The 22015-nt window shown below is 32.9% G+C and overlaps 1 protein-coding gene across 4 annotated transcripts; it reads right to left on the minus strand.

The window, feature by feature from the left end:
* Positions 1-840: 840 nt before the first annotated feature.
* LOC106050986 (uncharacterized) lies at positions 841-20571 on the minus strand. Of its 4 annotated transcripts, none has more exons than XM_056005985.1 (9): positions 20354-20571; positions 15659-15804; positions 13465-13536; positions 10357-10404; positions 9038-9093; positions 8224-8302; positions 7297-7503; positions 6236-6352; positions 841-4956 (listed from the first exon to the last, which is right to left on the minus strand). In XM_056005985.1, exons 2-9 carry the CDS (start codon positions 15797-15799, stop codon positions 4834-4836), a joined length of 843 nt encoding a protein of 280 aa, XP_055861960.1. In that variant the 5' UTR covers positions 15800-15804; positions 20354-20571; the 3' UTR covers positions 841-4833. The 4 variants fall into 4 exon arrangements, with proteins under 4 accessions (XP_055861960.1, XP_055861961.1, XP_055861959.1 ...); XM_056005986.1 differs by having other exon boundaries at positions 15659-15801; positions 20334-20571; XM_056005984.1 differs by having other exon boundaries at positions 15659-15801; positions 20342-20570.
* Positions 20572-22015: the final 1444 nt, after the last annotated feature.

The following is a 22015-nucleotide window of genomic DNA, read 5'->3' on the forward strand; positions in this document are numbered from 1 at the left end:
AAAAAAAAGTTCTTGAAACAGAAATCTAGATAGGTGCTATGTAAAGGCTATGCTACAATGTGACATTTTCTGACTTCTTATGAAACTAAATCCAAAATCCCGAACTCAAGCATGCAAGCCATTGAAATCCAAACTACAGACTTCAGAACACTACAGTGTACTAATCTTGGAATGAACTTGGAGGTGGTGCGGGAAACACCTAAAAGAAAATTACCATCAAAAAAGTTTCATCATGTCCTTGAATCAACTACAAATGATACTTTTAAAAAAAAAAATCCCTCAATAGAACACAAGATTTCCACAGTGAAAATACCCTAACTAGAATTTGGAGAAGAATGGCATGTACTTGAAATAGAGATGGTCAACTGTCATGTGCAGTGCCGCCATTAGATCACTCAATAGAACACAAGATTTCCATAGTGAAATACCCAAACTAGAACTTTGAGAAGAATTAATGGCATGTAACAGAATTTAGATGCACCACACAAAGCACTTTAGACACATTTGGCCAGTTATACATATTCTGGATAATTTTATGTTAAAGTTGGCAATTCAGCAGTTCTAGGGGAAGGGATTTCACACACAAAAAAACATGACAGATGATTTCAGCAATTAAATATTGGTAATTTTTTTTTTTTTTGGGGGGGGGGGGGGGGGGGAGGAGGAGAAAGCTGCACACAAAAAAAAATTGCTCAGGTATAAGTTTGTACTTCACAGTTGATATACCATTGTAGGCCAATTGGCCAAACAGGTGTTACTGGTTTCTAATTTCTCTGCCTTATTATTTGAATTTATTTAAAACAGCCAAGATGTAAATAAAATGCAAACAACAACAAAATATTTCAAAAATTGCTGACATCTTTTATTACTTGACAATCATAGATCTTAAAACATTAGAATTCATAACATAATTTTATTCAAACATTAAACTGTAATTTCAAAATTTAAAAAAAAAATGTTTTTATTTATCAACCATAACAGAAAGCCATTAATTTAATCTATTACATTGTTGGTGATTACAATAAAATTCATTTGTGCATTTTTTTTAAATCAGATTTTTAACCAACACCATAAAAAAAAATAATTGGGAAGCATTTTCAAACTAACCATCACCATCACTCTGAATATTCAAATGCCAGACATGAACTTTGACTTCATAGTTAAATGCGGGCTGGGACAAATTATTTGTATAAGAGTTTCCCTGCAAACAAAGGAAGCATGTTGGAAGTTCCAAAACTTTGGTAATAAAAATGAAAACCATAAAAGTTAAACGCTTCATGAAGTCAATGCTGCGAGCAAAAAAAAAAAAATGTGTTGGGTGATGAGCAATGTCTTCAGAAGGATTTCAAGTCAGTATACTTCAGAAAACTTTGGACTAAAGCTTTAAAAAAAAGGTTAGAGGTATACATAAGAACAAAGAAAATGTTCAGTCTAAGGGCTTTATAAGACATTACACTTGTTAAACAGTTTTAATGGGCTTAAATGTCAGAAATCATACTCCAAAAATTTTTGAACAGCCCATGTCACTCTGACATTTTTTACCAAATGTAAAAGTGAAACTCTTAATCAGGATTTGAATCCAGTTACACATCCTCAGATGAAATCAAAATATTTATTTTTTATTCTTTTTAAGTCAGGGTCTGAAATAATGGCATATGAAAGATGGAACTATAGAATTAAAGTCTTTCAGTGTATAAGCACTGAACAGACTTATCATATACTGGCCACTGAACTATTCCTCTGGATACATTATTTGATTTAAATAAATATACATATATAAACTAATTCAAAACCAGCATTGGCTGAAAATATTTAGAAGATCAAAAATAAATTTGAACCTTTTAGAGAAAAACTAAAAATATTTATAGAAGGTTGAACAATGTTCCAAAAAACATTTAAGTCATGTCTCTTCCAAAAGGTTTGACCTTCAAAATCAAAAGTGATCTCAATTGTTATAACAGTATTTATTACACAAGCAAAAGTGCTTGCAGATGTATACAAAAATTGTGTGCTACAACTGAAATCAGAGAAAAATTGTGACTATAGGTGTGCTAGTTGTATAATATCTAAAGAGGTTTATAATCTGTGGAATACAAGGAGTGGCAACATCCTAACAAACAAACAAAAAGTTCTATAAAATATATGGAGACATTGAAGAGTGATTATGAACACTTACACAGCCACAATACCCCAAGTAGTAACTCTGCTTAAAACAAGATTCAATAAAAACCCATTAAACCCAAAGATGCTATTTTGCAAATTAAACAAACACTGAAATAAAAAACACAATTTGAACTTGACTAATTTAATATAAGCATGTGAACATAAATCAACTGAAACAGATCAGAATACATTCAAGTCAAATGTACAACAAAACAAAAAAGACAAAATGTGTAAATATTTTATAGTGAAAACATTCTGTCGACTTTGTAAGCATCTAGAAACAATTACACTGATAAATCCAAAGAGCTTGTTTAAACTTAGCATCACAGATGAAACAGTTTTAATAAATATTTGAGAATAAAGGATACATATCACACTGAATAATAGAATCTCCTTACAATTTCTCTTATTTGTACTAACAAACAAAACAAAAGGTTTCTCTATGTTCTATCCAGCAATATTGTAGAAACTGAAGATATCATTAAACAAGGACTGTAATTTCCACTATTGAAAGAGAAAAGTAACATTTTCACAGCTTAGATAGTCATGACCAAAAAATATTTAGTTACAATCTTATATTTCTTCATGAGGTGAAGAGATAGTAGAGCTGAAGTCAGCTTGGGGTGAAGTTCTGAACACTCAGGAGGTCAAGGAGCTGATTAAATGAACAAAATGTGGTTTTATTTTAACAACAAAGTCTGATACAGTCCTCTTGTTGTTTTTGTTTAGAGAGACAGTTTAGACTAAAAAGACTTTTTACAACAAAAATCTTATATTATATTATTGACAAATTATAGAAAAGGTTAAAGAACTGTTGCATAATTTCAAAGCAAAACATTGAGAACATATATAATAAAGTAAAGCTTTTCTTTTTTTTTCAAACCCCCTTTTCTTTTCTGCGCACAACTTTGAAGAGGTCATGTCATGCTAGTTCTTAATGTTATATTATTTTCACTCCATACATTGATATTTTCTGGGAACAAGAAATACACAGAAATAAATCATAAGGAAGAAATTCATTTAAGTACATCAATAGATACACATCCTTTTAACCAATAAGTACATCTTTTTGATTAAAGCTAAATCAGCACTGAGCTTATTCAAGATTTCTTTAAGTACTTTTCAGTAATATCACTAGACGTGAATATAAAGGAGCTTTAAGAATGAAACTTTTATTCATTAAATACTGTTTGTGTAGAGCCACTGCTTATAAAGTGATAGTCCAAGACTTAAGAAACTTGCAAGGAAAGACAGCATTAACCAATGATAGAGTTGTGTCAACATGTGTATCTTGGGTAACAACTTTCTTTTATAATTACGTTTCATAGATTCTGGTATTTAGCTTGTAAAAAAATATAAGCTAAAACTTCAAGTTCAGCAGAATGTAGCACGAGAAAGAGTCAAATTAAATTCTTTGACTTCATTGATATGATTTTAAAAAAAAGAGTTTCAAATTAATTATTATTTCCCGTTTCACACTCTACTGCCTCCAGCAAAATACTTACTAGGATCGAAAAAGAAACATCAACAGAAACTGTCCTTCTACCCTGTACAGTGCAAAGAGATGATTTTTTAAAATCTTATAACATCTACTCCTGTGTTTCCAAGTAATCGGCAATGAAAAAATATATAAAATGTAAAATAATACTTTTCAAAGTGAAATAAATTGGTCCCAAATATAAAGTGGTTTGTAAAGAGATAGTAAATTTGCAAGAAAAATTTAGCAATACATGGACAATAAAAATATATATGTTTCAATTAGAGACAATTGAAAAAAAAAAGTCCAATGTCTCACAAGAAAGTTCACACTGATGTCATGGAGCAGAGGTAAAGGTTCTTTCATTTGGAATTACTTCAATAGGGTACATACAGTTATTATGAAAACAAATCACAGGCAAAATATCTGATTGAAGAGATCAGTTGATAAGAGAATAGAATGTTTTTTTTCTTTTACGGAACAGTGTAAACATTTCGGAACAGTGTAAACATTTGTCATATAATAAATATTGATATCATTCTACTGTGCTAATGCCACATACCTATATATATATTTATGATGGCACATTTTATGGACTAGTCCATGCAAATGTTGAAATAAAGTTAACTTGAATAAATCACTTTCTTTAAATTTCTCCCAGCAGCACAGCTGAAGAAGACGTATCAAAGTAAAACAGAAGGTTCAACTGGGATTACACACAATATCCATAGAAAAGACAACAACACAATAGCGATAGCAACAACAACAAGATATAAAGATGGCCGTTTCACCAGCAGCCGTTATACAAACAAAAACATTTTTTTTTTAAACACCAACACGTTTAAGCTGACAATGCAATAATCCAATTGGATAAAATAGTTAGCAAAAGTGCAATCTTTAAATAGATCAAAAATTTATCCAGATAAATCTAGAATTTAAATGATTGTTTATTTCTGCTCTGATCATATTGATCAGTATTTTCCAACATTCATATTATATCAAAGTTTAAAAAAATCACAACATTATGTATCACTATCCTACAACAATATTCATTCAAAAATTCTTTTCACAATAATGATCTGCATCTTTTGCTACCAAGTATGAGAGTATCTTATTTAACGGTACATTAGTTTAACCGTACATAAATAACCAGGATTGTCTGTTCAAGAAATAGGGCAGTGTTGAACAAAGATTTAGGGACTGTTCATGAGGGACTGTATTATTCTGGTCAGCTGGTTCCTGGATATTTCATTTTTACGAAGACGCTCCTCAGATTGTTTCTTGATGTCCTCAGCTGTATCCCCCATGAGAATGTTCTGAGAAGTAACAGCATACATGTTACAAATAATCATGATATGTAAAAATCAAAAGGAGGCATTGTAGCTGAGTGGTTAAGCGCTTGGCTTCCAAACCTGGGGTTACGGGTTAGAATCCTGAGATTTTTAATTTTGGGATCTTTAGGACGCCTCTGAGTCCACCCTGCTTTATTGGGTAGCTGACATAAGTTGAGGAAAAGTAAAGGTGGTTGGTCACTGGGATGGCCCCATGACACCCTTGTTAACCCTAGGCCACATAAACAGATAAACTTAACATCATCTGCCCTATAGATCACAAGGTCTGAAAGGGAGACTTTACTTTATAAATCAAACAAAAGTGAGTTTTTCAAGAACTTTAAAACTTATAACATTTCATACAGTTACGCAAAGAGGACAAAGAAGAGGTCAAAGGAGAAGCAATGTGAATGAAGGTTCAAATGTGAAAAGTTCAACAATGGTTGTGTAAAAAAAAACACAACAACAACACATTTCTAAGTGAAATAAACTTAGGATAAAGATAAGTATGTTGGATTACAAGGACTGGAAAGGTAATATTTCTTTTCTCTTCACTATCAGTGAACTTCGTCTGGTCAATAAGCCTCCCAAAATAGTTTTGTTTTCATTGCTTTTAGCACATCTTTCAGTGCGCTATGGCCCAATCTGTTTAGTCGACCTGTAAGAGGAGGGGGGGTATCTGAGAGACTCGAGCCCCCTTGATAGGTAGGCCAACAGTCTATCCACTCAGCCTCACATCCCATGTTCTTTTATTTTTCTAAGATTTTTATTTAAATGTCAGTAACATCTGGGTTTTTTTTTTCTTCTTTCCTTTACCAGAAACTAGTAGAAACAGAGACTATTCATCATCTCCTTTTCTCTACTGAATACCGCAGATACACAAAGAAGGTGATAAAACTGATAAAAAGGCAAACTCATATAGGCAAAGATAGAATACTTGTTTGTTTGTAAAATGTTTTACATGTTTCAGATGTTACTTCAGAGTTGAAGATAATTACTTCCTAGTCCAAACCTCCTGCAGGACAATGTGGGATGGGAGTGGGCAGGGTTGGAACCCTGGACCATCGATAAATCTGAATGACAGTCCAGCGCGCAAACCGCACGACCAGGCAGCCATCCATTGTTTTCCTTAATGTATTTCGTGATCATTGGTAATCAGCACATTAAAAAATTTATATAATCTTAATAATTTGAAAAAAAAAATTGGTGGAATTAACTTGGTATAATTGCTTCATCACCAGGAAATGGAAACTATGTGACTTACTGTAGGACAGATGACAGAGTCTTTGGCATCAGAGACAATGGATGCTGGGTGCAACAGACCAACTTTATACTGACCATCTTCAAACATCATCCCCTCTGGTGCTTTCAAAGCATATGTCTATGGAAACAATGATACTGGTACAATCAAAGTAATTACAAAGATATCACATTCAATAGTTTTCTTACCATTTATATATAGGCCTACTGTTACTTTAACCTTTACTGAAGTCACTTTGGACATAAACAATAAAAAAAAAAGTTTCTATTCAAAATACTTTTTAAAAAAAATACATAAATAAATAAATAAAAATAAAATGATTCCTTTGGAGATAGGTGAAATCAAAAAGCATTGGGTTAAAATGGTTGGAAAAGTATTATGGCTTTGATATATCAGCATTATCTAGACACTCCTTTACAACATGTAGTCACACTAGTCAATATCTTTCAGAACTCCAACAAGGACAGCAAAAGGTAACAACTCAATTGTATGTATTCACTAAGAGAATACTCAAGTCACTGAATGAGTAACCTCCACTTTATCAATAAAAGACTAAACATGGTTGGATATTCTGTTATAGTATGGAATGGGTTGCTTAAAATTAAGCCAGCCAGGAAAACTAGTGACTTGGCAGAATTTAAGTCAATGGTTAACATGCATGATTAGATGCATGACCAGTAGGACACAATCACCTTTTTTTAAAGCAATGTCTGTATTATATATGATAAGGATAATGTCTTTACAGGATTTATCTTATAAATAATGGACATTCCATCAAAAACAAAGATAATTACGTCCTATGCGCCCATGTGTTAATCTAGTTGTGCATTATTAGCATTTAGACAATAAAGTCTGACTTTTTTCAAATATATGTAAAGATAACCACCAATGAGAAAAAAAATTACACATTTAATTTCTCAGACTATTTTTTCTATTTTAAAATCCCTACTATTAATAAATTTTTTCACTAATCTTTTTCTTTAGAATCTTTTTGGACACTATACATGACTGCATACACCAAGCTAGAAAGTAACTTCTTGAATTACAGCTGATTCAGTTTTTACCTTTATAAATGAAATCATTCGACTGTAGTCAGGGTCACTCAGTAAAAGCTTGTGGGTCCAGGTGAGGAGGGCAAAGTTCATATCGGGGGGCAGCAGCTTGGAAGGCGTGATGATGTGCTTCCAGAGGCAGTTCCGGGCTAGGGTCTTGAAAATCAGGATCTGATCAGGGTCAGCGCAAGGGTGGTACAGAAACACCACTGCACCATGCTGATAAATAAAAATTATTTTTAAGTTACTACTCTATGAAGGAGCATGGTAAAGCGATTGGCTTCTGAACCAAAGGGTCTCAAGTGATTACTATATGAAGGAGCATGGTAAAGCGATTGGCTTCTAAACCAAAGGGTCTCAAGTTTCACTACTGGTGAAGCCTTGGATTTTGAAACTTCTGGATACATTTTATTGATGTGGAGAGACAATACCTCAAGTTATTAACAAGTGCAATATAAAACTTAGTCTGCATTCAGTAAAGAAGGTTTTATTGGAATAAATAATTGAACATGGCATATAAGGATTTAAACTCTGCAGAATGTACAGAATGACTAATTTAAAATGTTCCCTAAATATCAAATTTATCACTGTAATGAAAATTTAATAATTCAAAAGTATATTCCAAACAAAACAGTTGAGAAGAGTAGTGTCAAAGGAGAGAAGTGTGTAGGGTAAAGTAAGAGAAGTGTAGTGTAAAGCAAGAAAGTGCAGTGTAAAGCAAGATAAGTGTAGTGTAAAGCAAGAGAAGTGTAGTGTAAAGCAAGAGAAGTGTAGTGTAAAGCAAGAGAAGTGTAGTGTAAAGCAAGAGAAGTGTAGTGTAAAGCAAGATAAGTGTAGTGTAAAGCAAGATAAGTGTAGTGTAAAGCAAGAGAAGTGTAGTGTAAAGCAAGAGAAGTGTAGTGTAAAAGAAGTTCATGTCAAAAACAAAAGTGTACTTGCCTCTAAGTTGTGCAGCCAACGTTGTCGAGGTAGATAAACATATTCCCCAAACTGGGCCCAAAGTGGACGGTGTGCACCACTGTACAAGAAATAAAATCGGTTAAACAATGCTTATATATTTCATATGAATAACTTACACATTAATTTGGTGCAGTCAGCAAGTAAAGTGTGACTGTAGAAGTCTAAATGGGTACAAGAAGTTGTCAGCTGTCACCTTTTTTTTTTTGTTACATGTAATATGAATTACAAACATCAAATGATTTTACTTTCCTCAACAGTGTCAGGGTAGAGATACAATAGATATTTGTGTTCTATTTTAGATCCAAAGAAGTAGTTATGTTTCGAAAGAAAATTATGACATTTGGATAGAGATTAGTTACATAGAAACTAGTCAACAGACTAACAGACAATCATCTTCTTTTTGAAGTAACATCTGTATCATATAAGAAGAAAACTTATTTCCCTATATTGAAAAAAAAAAGTTATTTTGAAGAATACTCTGAAAATTAGTTGATGTTTAGTTAACAGCAGCTGTGTGGACTCAAAGTTAGTCAAGATTTCTTTGGATTGTATCATAACAACAGATCAAATACACATTAAAGCTACCAATGCATTTTATCTGTAGTTCCATTTTTTTTTTAAATATAACATTTATTCGTTATTAAGAAGAAAATAATTGCTATATAAGCCATATAAAGAATTGTCTTTTTTTTTTTTTATTTTTATTTTTCTGAACTTAAAAGGAGCAAAAAAATGCATTATAGGAATTTCACTTTCGAAAGTTTTCAAATATTGCTAAAGAAAACATTTTTACCTTGTTGGTAAATCCTCTTGATAATTAATTTTTTCAGGTAAACAAATGTGCATGGGCTGAGCAAAGAAAAACAAGAATCTAAGTTTTATATTTATATATACGTATCACGTGTTTATTATGTTTGTCTGATTTGATGATCTTGATGATATAAACTTGTGACATATGCGGATTCGGAGGTGCCTTAATTAAAGTTCAAACACTTTAATAATCAATGAAGTAACAAAGTGCTGATATGTTTTTCTTGAGTTTTAATTAATGTAAACTTGAACTCGAAACAATAAATGTATGTACAAAAATATAATAGATACAGAATACAGTAATAGTGATCAATAAAATGAGTAACTATTTACTTTAAAACTAGCGACTTCTAAGTCTAACTTTCTAGCTCTCTCTCTCTCGTCCCAAGCTACTACTACTCCTTTTATATCTTTCCTTAGAATAAAGAGCCGTGACATCTCAATACCCATCCTTGACTCCTTGACCCGTTTACATTTAATTTTCCTTTTAATTGTTTTTTTTAATTTAACCTAGGTTGATTATGTTTCCCTGCTGTAGCCTTGAACTAAGTTTTAATCGGCGTCTTTCTGGCATTTAAGCATGGGTACGCTGACCTGATTTGAGATAGGTACACTGTCCTCATTTTGTGAACAATGAGGTGTCACTAGGGACGTGACAATATGTATAATGTAGGACAATAATTTTTTTTTATCAATAATTTTATTTGGCCAGAGAAAGTTTCTAGACATACAGGTAACGTTTGATCTGTCTGATAGTTAAAGGACCCTCTTTGATGTGTCAGATTGCTAAAAATGTTAGCTGTACTTCCAAGAATTGAATATGTTAAGAAAATTCTATTAATGATATTATATGATACTCTAGTACAGCGGTTCTCAACCTTTTAAGCTCGCGACCCCTTTTTACAATCCCCCACTCTGACGCAACCCCCCCACACACACACACAGCAATAGAAGAATAGACAATAACAATCCATATTTTCAAGGGTTCTTAGGCGACCCCTGGCAAATTGTCAATGGACCCCCAAGGGGGGTGCGACCCACAGGTTGAGAACCCCTGCTCTAGTAGACTTTCAATGGTACAAAATAGCTATAAACGAAAAGGGAAAATTTACTACTGATGTAAAAAAATAAAAAATAAAAAAATTCAGCTTTCTTGATTAATTACAATTTAATGTACAGAATACATGTGTATGTTAATTACATGAATTTCCCTAAGTGCTGTGTCTGATTACAGAGTATGTCGGTTTAGGAAGTACTAGATATAAAGATGTTAACTCAATTTACAGTTTTAATTTAACTCACTTTTTGAGCCTTTTCTTCATCCTGATAAAAATGTAATCCCAGTGTAGGCTGAAAGTGAAGAGTAAAATATTACAGTTAGAACCCATGTATAAAGTAGCATCAATTAGCTAGACAAACATACTGCTCTAATACTTCACTGGCACAAAGACAATGACTGAATAGACTAATTAAGAAAGCATTGTAAATCATTCGAACACAATCTACCATCGCTTAAAGAACTTTTTCATGAAAGATGCCATTCAAAAACACACACAATTCTCAAAGACAACCTGCACCCATTAAACCTCTGTTACATCAGATCTGAACGAAGTGGTCGTCTCCTTTCCATTAGAACTTAAACAGAAAGATTTAAAAACTCCTTTATCCCACTTTCGGCCAGAGTGTTACAACGTCATCTGTCGTCATCGAGAAGTACATAGAAGTCTAATTCATAAAGTGCTGGTTGTGAGTGTATGTTGTTCGTATTTGCAATCTTTATTGTTATTGTTACAGTAATTACGCTGAGGTTGTCACTTGTAATCAAACTGATTGATTGAACCAATAAAAATTATCTTATCTTAATCCCTCCACACTAACATGATTTAATAGTTGATTTTTACTAGCTTCAGAAAATAATGAGCAAAGAGATGCAACTTTAATTGATAAAGGGCATGTCCATTAACACAAAAAATACAACATATACCATATTCTCACTGTCAACAAAACAACAAACAATAAAATTAACATTAGATAAGGAAGCTTTAGAAAAAAATGACAGCCCTACTTATCTTGGAGTCACCTATGACCCGAGACTAACCTGGAAAAACCAAATAGATAAAACACAGAGTAAAGTAAAGGCATCCAGAGACTATCCCTCTTGAAAAAATTAGCTGACACAGATTGGGGAGCTAATCACAACATCCTGAAAAAGACCTATACCAGTTATGTAAGACCTGTACTAGAATATGGTGCCACAGCATGGGGCTCAGCAGCCCAAACCAACCTAAGAAAAATAGACAAGGTTCAAAATATTGGTCTAAGGATAATGACAGGAGCAATCAAAACAACACCCATAAGAGCTATGGAGGAAACCGCTGCCCTGATCTCTCTGGATGAAAGAAGAGAAATAAAAATCCTTTCCCAATTCACTAAATTGGAAACCTTGGAGAGGCACCCACTCAGAACAAAAATCCACAAAACTGGCACAAAAAAACGTCTCAAAAGGACCAATTTCATACAGGAATCTCTAAACCTAAAAAAGAAACACCAACTTGAAAAAATTACTCTGGGATCCTCGATACACTATAATGAATCTCCACCCTGGGACGAAAGCCCTCTTCCTACTATAAGGGAGCATATTGAAAACATAAAAAGAAAATCTGATTACAGACCAACAGAGCTCAAGGAAATAGTGAACTGTTTTCTACATACCAATTACCCTAGCAATCAGTGGATCAGAGTTTACACGGATGGCTCATCCCATAAAGCCACCACAAATGGAGGAGCTGGAATACTTATCGAATGGCCAGATGGAGGAAAACTAGAAAAATCCTTTGCAACTGGAGAGCTCTCTGACAGTCACAGAGCAGAAAGGGAAGCACTAGCACTAGCTGCTACCATGCTAGCAAATCATCCAAGTTCCCCTCACAGTCAGATTGTCTTTCTAACAGACGCAAAAACAACCCTCCAAAGCTTGAAAAACTCTGATTCCCCTTATATTAAAAACCCCAGAACAGCACTTACAAAGCTCAACCACAACAGCAAAAAAACTGTTATTCAATGGATACCAGCTCACATACAACTAGCAGGAAATGAGAAGGCTGACACACTCGCCAAGAGTGGGAGAACAAACTCACAAGTAAACTCTGCACTCTATCCAGAAGAAATGAAGAAATTAATTGTAGATAAAATAAATGAGAAATGGACGAGATCCCATCCAAATCACAAGAAAGATGATGCTTACTATAAGCTATCCTGACAAGACCAACGTCTAATCTTTCGACTCAGGACCGGACACAACAGAATGCGACAACACATGTTCCGGAAGCTCAAAATAGGAACCAGTGAAAATCTGCCCATGTGGAGTATCACCAGAAAATGCCGACCATGTCCTCCAAAACTGCTCTCTCTACCAAGAGGCCCGTATAAGACATTGGCCCCAAATCACCCCAATAGAAAGAAAACTATATGGAGAGCTCCCTGATTTGAAAACCACTGCGCAGTTCATCTCATGTATTGGTCTAGTCATATGAACACTCCAACATAACAATGAGAACGATGAAGAAGAAGAAATTGATAAAGTTCACCACCTTAAGTTACTTAAAAATTAGTACACTTTGGGATATCTGGTCCATGCCACCGCCCCCCCCCCCCCCGGCTTAGTGGTAAAGCACTGAACCGATGGGATCTCAGGTTTGAATCCTAGTGAAATTAATTTCTAGATTTTAAGGGCGCCATAGACTCCTTCCAATTTTAATAGATACCTGGCATTAGTTTAGGAAAAGTAATTGTGGTAGATCAATGTGCAGGGGGGCCACAAAAACAATGACCACATCATCTGTCCAATAGCTTGTAAGGTCTGAAAGAAGTACTTTTTTTCATTACAAAGCCTATATCAACTCATTTTGTTGTCTCTCTGGTAAAAAGTTTGTACACTTTGTTTCTCCCACACCCATTCTCGGATCAAGCTGAAACTTCGCACAATTATTCACTGACATAGACAAGGCATGAATCTATTAAAAAAATAAGTAACCAATTAGACATTTAATTAGCTGGTAATTCATTATTTTGTTTAATAGCAACAAGGGAAACTTAAGTTTCAGTATTCACAGATATGGCTAAATATGTTGGCTTTAGAGATTATGCCTGGGATCCCTCAATTCAATAAATAATGTAGAGACCATCACAAGCCCAACAAGAGCCTAGAGGTATATCACAAGTGAATATTCATGCTTAATAAAAATTGCATCATTGGTAAAAATCTCTATAGACAGAAACATTTTTTTATTTAGCAGTAAGGTGACTTATATTTGTTAGTCACTTTACACAGACTAGTGGTGATCTGATGAGAACTTGATTCAACTCTATAAATCACCATGCATTATGCAAAAGTTTTTCTAATCTACTCACTGGATTTTTCCTGGGCTCAGTGCATGTATACTCCTCGGATGAATTTGGATCCCAATCAATGTTAATATTCACCTGAAATTGTAAATATATATAAATTTAATAATAATAATAATCTTTATTATCCGTAAGGAAATCTGTCTTACAATTTGTGCATTACACCAAACAAAAAACATTATAACTATAAGAAACCAAAGTGTACATTCACACCAGACTCACTCACAACTTACATGTGACAAAGTTTATACCAGATTGTTCTTATTTAATGATTTGATTGCCAGGGGAACAAAAGAGTGTTTGTGTCTGTTTGTCTTTGCTATCAGTGTCTTGTATCTCTTTTGTGATGGTAAAATCACAAAATCCTGACACAAAGGGTGAGAGCAGGGCAAGAAGAGACGCATCATCAGCGAATTTTGTGAAGGAGCAACAAGAACTATCGGATTGAAAATCATTGTTGTACAAAATGAACCACAATGGCGATGTCACAGCCCCCTGCTGCGCCCCTGTGTTAACTATGCATTCATTAGATATAATATTGTTTACCCTTATTTGACAATAAGAGTGCGATAGATTTATACTTATAAAGTTTATACCCAAACAGAGCACAGCATTTAAAATGCAGATTGATCCTTCTTTTAATATTAAAAAAAAAATGCAGTATAGATTGACTTTTAAAAATTGTGACACTTACTTTGTAATTTGAAAAATTAAACTAATTTTAAGTAAAACAATTTAAATTTTTAGATATAGGGGAAATATTTATGTCACACAAGAAATACACATCACTTACATAATATACATATATATATACACAGTTAACTTTTATTTTGCTTGACCCTTTACCATCCCATATAAAAATTAAAATGTACTCTGGGCTTGACTTGAGAGTCAAATAAATATAAAAACTGTCATGAATAGCTTAAATAACCCCAATGTAAATATTGTCTTTAAGGTTTCAGAGCAAACCTGAGCCTATATCTACTAACTCAAATTGGTAGGTCAATGTTACCAATTAATCTGGAGCCCAATACTGACCTACATTCATGACTCATTTCTTTACTGGTCCAACTACCCATTTTTACATGCTTATTACCTACCCATATTTTATTCAAAGACAACTCAAGGTACTAGGGTAGAAATATACAAAAAATGTAAAATACATAGATTGAACTTTGTGCAGAGATGGCTAGATTAGTGAGAGGTGGAATAATGTTTATATCATATGAAAGTGAAGTAAAGTAAAGTTTCCCTTTCAGATCTTGCGATCTATAGGGCAGATGATGTTTCTTTGGCCCATAGCTAGGCAGTTGAGTTTTGTTTTTTTTGGTTTGCATTTGTAAACAAAAAAGTAAAATTAAATATTCGCCTGAACATACTTTATAACTCAAGACAAATTTTCAAACATACTAATGAAAAAAATGTCTAGCTAAAATGTTGAAAATAGATGTTAACAAAAAAGGATAGTTTCAGTCATAAGACAACTACGGCTCATCCGGTGGAATTAGGAGATGACAGCCTGGATATTAAATAAATTATAGCTTTTATATAGCACTTCTTTCATGCTTTCATGCTCAGTGCATGTGACAAGAGGGATAGTAAGGATAGCTACTTTTATTTTCAATAAGAGTTAGTCCCTTTAGTACTTGATTTAAGTCCCTGTTAACTGTTTACAATTGCGACTCTCTTGAGTCTTTTGAGCTGACCAGTGCAGTTTGAACTAAATCTCTATAATGTTTAACTAAATACTTGTGTTGTTGTTTTATTACTGTGTTACTCAAGAGGAGTGTGCCACTGTTTTGATAATGAGCTAAGTAGACTTTATTTATTTGTTAGTAATAAGTTGGCTTACATAAATATTATATGTCTACTTAGTCTCTCATCCTCTCCTGTATGTTTTTTTTTTATTTGTAAAAGACATCTTTTGTTTTGATACGAGACAGTAGTGTGTCTCATGGATGATGGCATTTCATTGTTAATGCTTATATGATATTATTGTAAACCATCTTTTTGGTTCTTGACATAAGACATTATTGTGCCTCTGTGATGGTGGTTCTTTAATTATTTAGACCTAAACCTGTCTTACTATTTTGATTTGTTTCATTATTTCATTTTCTTTGCTGCCTTTAGGCTCTCAGTAAACACAACTCTGCTTGAGTCAGTTGTTGAACCTCGAGCCTCCTTCATAGGTAGGACTTACCTTTCCATCATCACATATTGTTTTTGGGATCCCCATGGGAACCCCACCATGCTCATCATTGGGATCCCCATGAAAATCTGACTGGGCACGACACACAACAAAGATAGCAAAAAGCAGCAGTGCCCTATGACGTAATTTCATCTCTGTAAAAAAAGGGCAAAAAAAAAAAAAAATACTTATGATAAATTATTGAAGAGTTTTAAAATGATTTACAATCAAAATTATAATAAATGAAAATCTATTTACGACATTAGTGAATCAAGTGAAATAAAAGTGAAAAATAGTATTTTAATTGTTTATTTTAAGAATCGCTCTTTTCTTTCTTAATTGCTTGAATGTATTAAAACCAAAAAAAAAACATAATCTGGGGGGGGGGGGGGGGGGGGGGGATAAAATGTTGCTTACGATGCAAATTGATGAAACTTAAAAAAAAAAAAAAAAAAAAAAAAATACATTTTCGAAATGTGACATTTCAAAGTAATCTTCTTAGTGGCCACAAACAAGTTCTACAATTCACCAAACTGAATAATAATTGAATTAGCAAATATTTGGTTGCCATTGTAACCCACAATGTAAAACAAAAAGTGTTGTATTGCAACTATGGGTAATTTGGATTGATCAAATTCTTCACAAAACAGTCTTAATGTTGATGCCCAAACCATTTCCAAATCAGGCAAATTCATTTTCGAGCTGACATTTTACTCTTGTCTTTTACTAACTGAAGATTGTTAGAACAGATTGTAAATGATTTTGATCATGATAGATCTAGATATTTAAATTTTCTAGAACATCTTGGTCCAACTTTAAGAGTCTAAATATTGATTCTATAGTAAGCTATTTAATATATAGCTAGTATATTACATTCTATTCGAATAAAGAGATAATTTCTTAAGTCAAAGATTATAATGATAATCAGAAGGGCATGTTTCCTACCTCTTCAAGGCTCATGAATAATGACAATATGAATAATCCAATATATTATAAATATCAATATCATATGCTAGAAAAGAGGTTACTTCAAAAAAAAAAAGAGGAAGATAATTAGATCTAGCTCTACATCCTAGCAGGCTTTTCATGTGATAAGTCAATCTAAATCTAGTCATGCATATGTTAATCATATGTTAATCAATGACTTAAACTCTACCAAATCGTTGATCTTGCTAGCTAATTCAGGCAACCCATTCCATTCTCTATTGACTCTAGGATATATATTTATAGCTTTTATATAGCGCTACTTTCATGCTTATAGCATGCTCAGAGCGCATTGGTCCAATCTCATTTGTGGACTAGCGGGGGGGAGGGAGTATCTAGGAGTTGGTTTCCGTGCTGCCTTTAGGCGCTCAGTAAACACAACTCTGCCCGAGTCGGGTGTCGAACCTCGAGCCCCCTTCTAGGTAGCCAAGCCAAGCCAAGCCAAGTTCAAGCGCACTTAGCCTCTCAACCTAGTCTAATGGACTAGGGAAGAAGGAGTAAGAATTTGTTCTGGTGTATGGAGTAAGAAATGTGCCTCTAGCCCTAGCTTTGTGTTGACTATTGTTGGTTTAGTCCAGGGGTGGGCAACCTTTTTGTATCGAGGGCTGCATTAAAAAAAGTTTGGGAATGGCGGGCCGCATATATAATATATATATATATATATATATATATATATATATATATATATATATATATAAGCTTGCTGTGTAGAATGTCTTTTAATTCATATATACACTCTATTATATTCACGTTTCTTTCCCTTTTTTTCACACTCCGCGTTGAAATACAACAAGAGTTAGCAATTTTTTAAACCAATTTTACATATTTTTTTTTAAATTGCTGTTGTCTTTTTATATCACAATATCCCCACATATATTCATTTGTACTTACTGTGCAGTATTTTACTTCTTACACTCGTACATAATGTTTCTTAACTGTGAAACTATCTTACTAGTTGTTACCTCTGTGTGTGACTGCTGTCAAATTATAGTCAGTCAACATTGACAAATGATTATACTATTTTAGTGTCCACAAAAAAGATGCTTGCTCACTGAATGAGACAACATATGTTCCGGAAGTTAAATGTCTGGACGAGCGAAACCTTCCCTTCTGGAGCATAACCAGAGAATTCTGACCATGTTTTTAAATCAAGAGACCCGAACAAGACTGGAAACCACTACGCAGTTCATATCTTATTACTGATCTGAACCCTCCAACATGTAAAATGAGAACGAAGAAGAAGAGCTGATGTATGTGTACCCAAATAGTGTGAACAGCAGCAAGGCTTTTTTAAGTGTGGAAATACAGCTTCTGGCACCCATAAGGTCTCCCGTGTTAGTACAGACTGGAGCTTCTCTTTGCTTTAAGTTATGTCCTTTGGATCGGCTTCTGTGCTAAATGATGAGCTGATGGTATTGAAAACTGGTTCTTGAAACGTCTTAAAATTTGCTTTTATAAATTGCACAATAAAGGAATCTTTATAAGTGTTGTACTTTTAATCATTAATCATTTCATTAATAATAGTTTCACCTTTCAGCAAAGGAAAATGACAAAAACTATTTTCTTTTACTTGCTTGTAGAAATGGGAAAGCCTTGTTTGAAAAGATTTAACATGTATTTACATTTCATATGCTAACAATCAATTGCAACTATAGCTAAAATAAAACATGAAATTTGTCTTCCACTCTTCGTTAGAAATATTGGTAACAAAGTCACAGACAATGTCCTTCAAGGAACAAAACACTTTCTTCCTTGAGATTTTATATTTTTCTCATTTGCCTTGACTATGCTAAGATAGCAGATATATTCGATTATTTATTCAAAATCAGACTACCGGTGGTTAAAACTACTAACCCTATTTCATAATTTTGCGTATTTGACAATTCAATGTTGATATTACACGCAGCTTTTGTGCAAACTTTCCTGTTTCGAGTTTATGGTTCTCAGTCAAAGATTGCGCTCCATCAGTTGTTACACTTGCCATCTTGTTCCAAGCCTACCCAACACTCAGACATTATGTCTTCAATTGTGTGTAATGATGTATAGCCAATAATCATTAGTCTTCGTTACTTAAAACTTTTTATAATGAGACAGTTTCAATAATTTATAAAAATGTTATTTATAATATTTGCATTTTTCTATCTTTATACTGTGGGCAAACCTGATTTCTGTAGGTGTCGGCGGGCCGCATATAACACCTCGGCAGGCCGCATGTGGCCCGCGGGCCGTAATTTGCCCACCCCTGGTTTAGACGTATGTGTCTTTCTGAGTAGTTCATTAGGTTTTGTTTTTCTATTTTTGTAAGTAAGTTATGGTTTAGTCAGTCAAGTTTAGTGTTTTATGTATTATTACTAGACTATATTTTTAAACTATACTTATACACACTATAGTCTATTGACAGTATAGTAATTATACTATAATATTAATAATAATTAGATCTATATAATATAATGTATAAATAATACTATAATTTAGTATAATATATTCAATAATATATTGAGTATTGTATCACATTTTTCACATATTGAGTCATTTTTTACACTTAGATGATTTGATAGATCTATATCTATATAATATTCTAGATTATATTATAATATAATATTAATTATTAAATATTATAAATCTATTTATATAATATAATTTTATAGATCTAAATATAAATATAATAAAATATAAAAAAAGTAACTATAACTATTAATGTTTTTTGTTTGGTGTAATGCACAAATTGTAAGACAAATTTCCATATGGACAATAAAGATTATTATTATTATTATTATTACTATATTATTATATTATATAGATCTATATAATATATATGGCTCCTTTTGTCTCGAAAGGCAATGGATGCACCCTAATGAGTCACTGGTTTTGGCTTAATCTTGAGACGGGGCAGAATCTGGTTTGGCTAATCAAGCCAATTCTAAAACGGCAGACTCTGCCACAATTTATACAAGTGTATGCCTCTGATTCAGGGCTAGCGGACAGGGCAGCTTTCTTTTTTTCCCTCTTGATTAAGGCCGCTTCAATTCTTTTGTTCTCAGCGAGGGTTGTCCCAGCACGCACAGTCTGTCTCCATGCACCCTAACCCTAACCCTTTGGCTATGTTTTCCCACATACTTTCGCTGATGCCTGTGGCTCTCATGTCTCGCTTTATTATATTATATAGTCATTTTATTAAATAAAAATTAACGTAATATAATTATTATAATATATAATTATTAGATCTATATACTATATATAATTTATATATGTATAGTAATATTATAGATAGTATATAATACTTGTTAGTCTAGTATAATATATATAATATATATAATTATATAATATAGTTAATGATATAATTATAATATTATAATATAAAATATAATATAAATATATAGACATAGACAGACATAAAATATAATATAAATATATAGATTATAGACTGTCACTGTCATAGTCATATCATAGACATACACACACATACTGACATAGTCACATAGAGCTTAGCTATAGACGACAATACTAAATAGTGATAAGTGAATACTAGTGTAGTGTGACTACTAGTCACTAGTGTCATACTCATAGTTATGAATGATAGTAACCAGTACTCATACTGAGTCATGAATACTCATACTTACTCATAGTCATAGTAAATTACCGTAACTGGCGTAACGACTAACGTAGACGTATGTGACAGTATAGAGTATGTCGTATTGTTTACCTCATTACCTGATTCTGAATCCTGATGGCTGAATTTTCACTTTTTTTTTATAACTGCGACTTTCTCTAGTTACTAGAATCTAGATCGTGACTCTACGTCTCTAGTCTACTAATTACTAATGGTGAGTTGAGTTAAAGTTTATTAGTTAGATCTAGGTCTAGGTCTACATCATCTAGAATCAAGATCTAGATAATCTAGACTAGTCTATGACAGTCTATGATTTAGATCTAGAATCTAGGTCAGTAGTGCCAAGAGCTTCAAAATAACGAGAATATTTTAAAAGAAATCCCCAGATTTGAAAGCTATATGAAATAATCACAAACATGATTTAGAGCAGGGGTTCTTAGCCTGTGGGTCGCGACCCCCATGGTGGTCGATTGGCAATTTACCAGGGGTCGCCTAATAACAATCAGAAAAATATATTTTTCTTATAGAATAAACGACATTGTACAAATTTTTTTAAAAAGTTATTTACTTTTTTAAAAAATTAATTGTAATTCAAGGATATAGATGTTGAGAAACATTAACTTAATATAAATCCTTTTAAACATTATAATATCGCAGCATAAACATTGTGTAATAATTTGTTTTCAATTATTTATAGGGTGAAAAATTATGAGAATTACATTAGTTTATAATTAGCAATAATTAGCTGCCATCATGTTGTTGAAGGAAATATTTTCATTATATATATATATGGAACAAACCATGAAAATAAACCTCGAACAAAAGAACATTAAGAAAAGAAAATATATTGACGATTTCTTATTCTATTGTTTTACTTCACTACTTAAAGCAGGCATTTAAAAAACTTAACGCCTCATTTGTAACGAAGTTCTCTTTTCAGAGTCAATAAGGCCTTACAAACTGAAACATCATTTTGTTTACAAACATCCCAGCTTGGCCTACAAGGACATACTGTAGTATAGTTGTAGAGATGACAAGAAAGCCAGGGTATAGAATCGATGGCGACAGTAGTTACGCTGAGGTTGTCAAGTGTAGTCAAACTGAATTTCCATTTGATTGGATCAAAAAAATTATCTTATTTTATCTCTTATCTTAAAGACGAGTTCTTTCTTTGTAAACCTGTTGAAACGTCTACTACAGCACTTGATGTATTTGACAAAAATGCTAATTCTTATCTTATCTTATATAATACAGAAGTTACTTTTCCTGGAAAAAAATAAAATCTCGTCCGAAAAAATTTGAAGTGTCTGCAAAGATACTCGTCAAAGTTTGCTTGGTCGTTGGTTAGGATGTTCAACCTTTGATACAGAATGAGTCACCCAAAAGTCATTGGAAAATATAATTTAACTCATCGACGTATTGATTTCCACACGAAAACATTAGCCCTTTGAATTTTGTAAATTCCAGTGTTTTAAATAAACATTCGAATGTTTTCAAAGCGTTTTAATGAATTTGATGAATCCAAAAATGTTTTTGCTATTTCACATTCAAGTTAGCTGAGGTAAAGTTCGAAAACGATTTTTGTTTTGGTTTTTAATAAGAAAACAAAATCGAAGGTTGAAGCTTTCTTTAACGATGTATGTGAACTAGAGCAACAAGTTACATTTCCAACACCATATCTTTGCGAAAAAGTATTCTTTAACTTGTTAAATACAGAAGTATATTTGATGCAGAAGATGACATTTGTTCTGATCTTGCAAAGACTGCCCTATAAT

Source organism: Biomphalaria glabrata, chromosome 12, assembly GCF_947242115.1.
Source record: "Biomphalaria glabrata chromosome 12, xgBioGlab47.1, whole genome shotgun sequence".
Classification (NCBI taxonomy): domain Eukaryota; kingdom Metazoa; phylum Mollusca; class Gastropoda; family Planorbidae; genus Biomphalaria; species Biomphalaria glabrata.